General features: G+C 37.6%; 1 protein-coding gene across 1 annotated transcript in view; it reads right to left on the bottom strand.

Annotated features, from left to right (window-relative positions):
- The window catches only part of LOC103801208 (probable G-protein coupled receptor 125), an 8,892-nt gene extending 5,836 nt beyond the window's left edge, over positions 1-3,056 (bottom strand). Inside the window, exons 1-4 of the mRNA XM_009073616.1 lie at positions 2,977-3,056; positions 2,156-2,183; positions 665-789; positions 1-104 (exon numbers count right to left, since the gene is read on the bottom strand). The exon at positions 1-104 is cut by the window's left edge and continues 26 nt beyond it. Of these exons, the coding sequence (XP_009071864.1) occupies positions 1-104; positions 665-789; positions 2,156-2,183; positions 2,977-3,056 (337 nt within the window). The remainder of the gene's footprint in view (positions 105-664; positions 790-2,155; positions 2,184-2,976) is intronic.
- Between the last annotated feature and the right edge of the window lie 1,765 nt (positions 3,057-4,821).

The raw sequence follows: 4,821 nt of genomic DNA, 5'->3' as shown, positions 1-4,821 counted from the left end.
TCCTGGTCTGAGTTATGCCTCCGATGAACATCACACACGTCAGGAAAATATGGAAGCTCAGGTTAACTAGCATATGCCAGCTTTTCACACTGATCCTGATCACACTGTTAACAGAAACAAAATAGACAACATAAACCACAGCTTTTACTAGTTTTCAGAAACTAGCAAGATACACTTGTGATAAATGACATATAATTACTATTAATGATTGGCTGACTACCACATGCTTTGTAATCAAATATAATCTCCAGTTGCTGTCACAAGAAATTAAAGCACCTTCCTAGTAACAAGCTTTACACATCTATTTGGGACCTGATTAAAAAATGTTAGGCTTCAAGCTTTCACGCTGTGAAAAACAGAAACGTACATTACGGTGGAAATGTAAAAGGCTGAGCAGTCTGTTAAATTCTACCATCATTCCTGAACAGTCTCTTCTTTCATCACGAAGCAAAAGTGAAGAATGAAAGGAGAGACATGGTTATGAGAGCTAAATTATTATAAGAGAGATGAAATAGCTATTTGCTCAGCTGTTAGTTTACAGCAACAAATTTTATAGGGAGAAAACACCAAATGCATATTACTATATCATGCTCCAAATCAAAAGAAAAATTAGCCCTAAGCACAACAAAATTAATTTTCTCAGTCTAGTAATTTTGATTCATACCTGTGATGGTATATGTAACTGACCATGATCATCAACAGGCACATTAGCAACACCATGGCAGTGGCATAAATTACTGGATGCAAAAGATCAGCTGGCTGAGTATATAATTCAGCTCCTGTCAAGTCCTGACAACAAAACCAAAAATAACATTAGTCCAATGTATCTGATTTTTGAGGGCAGAAGAATGGCAAAGGAAACACAAACTAAGAAGTAACAGGAACCTTCTGAAATGTCTTCCTTTCCTCCACCCCCATAAACTGACTCTCCAGTTATCTACTTGATGACCCTGGGTTTATCTGGCAATTACCTGCTACTCTGGCTAACCTTCATAAAGCACTCACCAGTCCTAGAGAACAGTTAAACTTCATATATGCTTAAAGATGCAGAGAAGTCAGCAACTTACAGACACACATTTTCTTGGTCTTAAAATATTTGTATGTACAGCATACAGAACAACTGTGTGTTTCACTTATCATTATCTTATTCAACAACCCAAAGAACATTACAGAAAGTGCCCTCAGCAAGTCTGCAGATGATGATATAGACTGGGGGAATGATCAATAGATTGGAGGATAATCAGAGAGATGCTGGTGAGCCAGAGAAATGGGTTGATAAAACACCATGAATTTAGCAAAGGAAAGCTTTAAAAGATCTGCATCTGGGATGGAGTAACACTATGCACACAAAAACACAAGCTAGGCACTGGACTGATGAGAAAACAACCAAAGAACCATTTGAGGTACTGGTAGACAAAAGCTGACCACAGGTAGGCAGGTCATCTGCAGCCCAAGGACAAACTTTGCTGTTCAAGCACAAACACAGCCAGTGTTCAGCACTGTGAGACCACCCTGCAGAACTCTTCAATTTGAGGCTCCCCAGCACAAGACAGGCACTGATGGAGCAAGTCTACCAGATCACCAGAATGATTAGCAGGCTGAAGCTCAGTGTCTGAGGCTGAAGATGTCTTTTGTCCTTCAGAAGAAAAGGAAGAGGGGAGAAATCTCATTATTATATTAAGTTAACCTACTGGAATGGTATAAAGAACACTGAATCAAACTCTTCTTAGAGCTGAACTATGAAATTATGAAAGGCAATGGACATGACCAGCAACATGGAAAATTCTGATTAGAGGCAGGAAAAAAAATACTGAAGTGGCCATATACTGCCCAGAGAGACTGTGCCCTTGGAGATACTCAGAGCTTGACTGACTATGACCTGGAGCAATAAGATCTGGCTTTGAAGGCAATCCAACTTTGAGCAGGTAACTGGACCAAATGGCACCAGACATTCCTACCAAACTGTTATGCTATGAGTACTGCTTGATCCGAAGAGATAGCTGATAACTTGAAGAGAATTCAACAGCTCTGTAGCATCAATAAAGTTTTCTGAATCCACCCAGGAGTGACATTTTCATTTACTAACTAGAATAATTCTGTTTGGAAGCAGTTAGAGTTTACTGGAGTCCTGGGGTGGGGGACAAACCACACACACCACAATCATGACATGATGGCACAAAGAACTTCAGTCCCTTCCAGCACAAAATAAAGTAAATTTGCTTAACCTCGTGGAAAATCTATTAAAAACAATTCTGCAGAACAGACAGGATACAGAAACTTCTCTCACCAATAATTCTGAGTGAGTCACTCTTAAATCTCTAGAGTTGGCAAAGTTCAAAAGTGTGCTGGGGGAAAGGAGAACAAAGCTGGCATTCAGGAAGAACAGTAAAAGACTAGGAGGATGTTTCAGTTTGTTGAGAAAAATCAGTGATATACAATCTGGTTTTAAGCTTAAAATGGGTAATAGGATTTCATGGACAGGAAAAGTTTTTGAATTGAGGCTTATAATTAAATTAGAGTCAGCAGTCTCTTCACCACTCCTTCAATTGTTCTTTCATCAGAATATAAATTCGTTATTCCTAACTAACTCAACAACCTCATTTCAAACTAATTTAATCAGATCTTCAGTTTGATTCTTATGTATTTGGTTTTCTTTGGCACCTAGGAAAAGATCCTAAGATATTATGCCTCAGGCAGCCAGTGTCATCTGATTTCAACATTACCCATGGTCTGGTTGATATCCAGCTGGAGATCCCTGGGAACTGACTGCTGTTAACGAGAATGAGCAAATGTTTTGTCAGACTTAGCCTGTGAGTATCAGGGAACAGGAACTGTAGGACAATTGTGGTTGCTGCCTCCAGACTGGTGTCAGGTAACAAGGTGTCATGCAATTATTGGTGCGAATTTCAAGAACAAGAGACATAAAATTGCAAGACTTACAATATCTTCTAAAATATGACAGAAAACTCAATATACCTTGCCGAGCTAGCAAAGGCCTTGACCCAAATATCCACTAAGTCCATGGAATTCATATCTGTTGCACTGACATTTTTCATTACACCTACTATAATGAGTATGGGGAGCTAATAATGTTATTTTTAAGCTAAACTGATCATAAATAGTAATTTAGTAAAGAAGAATGACAGTAAAATAACAGCAGATGACATTAAGAGCACTGGGGGATTTACAGTCAACTAGCAGAACTCTTGTTTCTTCTCAGCCACCATTGATGTGTTTTCCTCTCTGCTGCAGCCTATAAAAATGAGTCTTCAGCTGAGCCTCCTGCTTATCTCTTCTATTATTAAGCAGTGGTAAGGATAATTCCAAAATAAATACAAAATTTTACAACTGTATCTGCTTAAATCACTAGATCAGAAAACTAGGCACTCAGTGATGAGTTTTCTTATCAGAGGACTTAGGCTCTGAAATGCATGAAGATGGGTCAGTACATTACAACCTGCTTTCTTCTACACACATACATACTGAAGTAGACTAAAATAGAGCGAAATAACTCTGGCTGAGTCATTTACCATCCAGCCAGGATGATGGACTACTGTGTCCAGGTGCCTCTTGTCACTGCTGTTCATTATGCGATGTTAATGACAACTGCTGAATTAAAAGCCAAACTTGTAAAACTGAATCCAAAAGAACTTCCTGTGAGCCTGGGACCAGAACCCAGACTTCGACAACATGATGAGGGTTTACAAATGAAACAGACTACTATGGATTTTCTGGTTAATATATGGATGGGAATTATGAAAATCTTTCCCATCAGCCACTTAAACATCCAGAGCTTCTGCAGTGTATTAACTGTGTGCAAGGAACATCTATTGGATTAACATTACCCTGTGCTTCTCCTCTCCCATCTCCACGGCCTAACGTTCTAGGAAACAGCTAAATATTTAAGGACTACTTGTTTTGATGAAGTATCCAATGAGAGCCACGGGCAGAAAACGAAGAAAGCTTCCCCTAACTATTCTGATTTCTGATTGTCAACAGTTCTCTACATGAATATCTTCTTGTGAATGATATACTCTTACCATGTATTAATTTCTAAAGACTGAATATGCTCTTCATTTTTCTTCCTCCAGGTGACAGAAATGTGACCAATTTAAAGCATCATCTCTCTTTACATGCATACTACACATACAAATGAAGTTTAACTCCATTTTAAAGAACGATGTTACATTTCAGGAAAGGATCATATATTTTAAGAATATCAAAGAAGGGAACTACAGGATTGTAACAGTTTAAAGTAATTTAAAATAGTACCCTCAGAGGTAAAGTGAAAAGTTGCTCTCTTTAAAAGCTTGGCATGTAAATCGATTTTGGCTCTCTTTAAAAGCTTGGCATGTAAATCAATTTTATTTATGTTTAGCTTTTTGGTATTCTACCATTTAATTCTCTTAAGAGGAAGATATTTAAAATTTGAGTTGCTAAAGGAAAATATCAACTTCTCATCCACTGATCACCATAAAAGAATCCTCTTTTCTCCATATATGATTACAAAAAAATGTATTTAATTCCACGCAGAGCACATTAACTACAACAAAACCCACACCAAATTTACACTTGACAGTATTTCCTAAACCTCTTAACATTTCCCTCACCTTCCTACACTGTATTGCATTTTGTCATTTAGCATCTGTGGTGATTACTGCTGACCAGGGTAAGTCATGATCTATCACTATATTTTAGAAGTGTTTAACCATTTTATTTATATCAATATGCTTAGACTAGTGTTTAGACACTATTTTTAAGCAATGTTCAAAAAGTATTTTTAGTAGTTACTAAGTGTTTGGATTCTTCTGATGTGTTCTG

This window comes from Acanthisitta chloris, unplaced genomic scaffold (assembly GCF_000695815.1).
Source record: "Acanthisitta chloris isolate BGI_N310 unplaced genomic scaffold, ASM69581v1 scaffold24824, whole genome shotgun sequence".
Classification (NCBI taxonomy): Eukaryota; Metazoa; Chordata; class Aves; order Passeriformes; family Acanthisittidae; genus Acanthisitta; species Acanthisitta chloris.
Note: the sequence above shows the minus strand (reverse complement) of the source record. Positions and strands in the feature narration are given on the sequence as shown.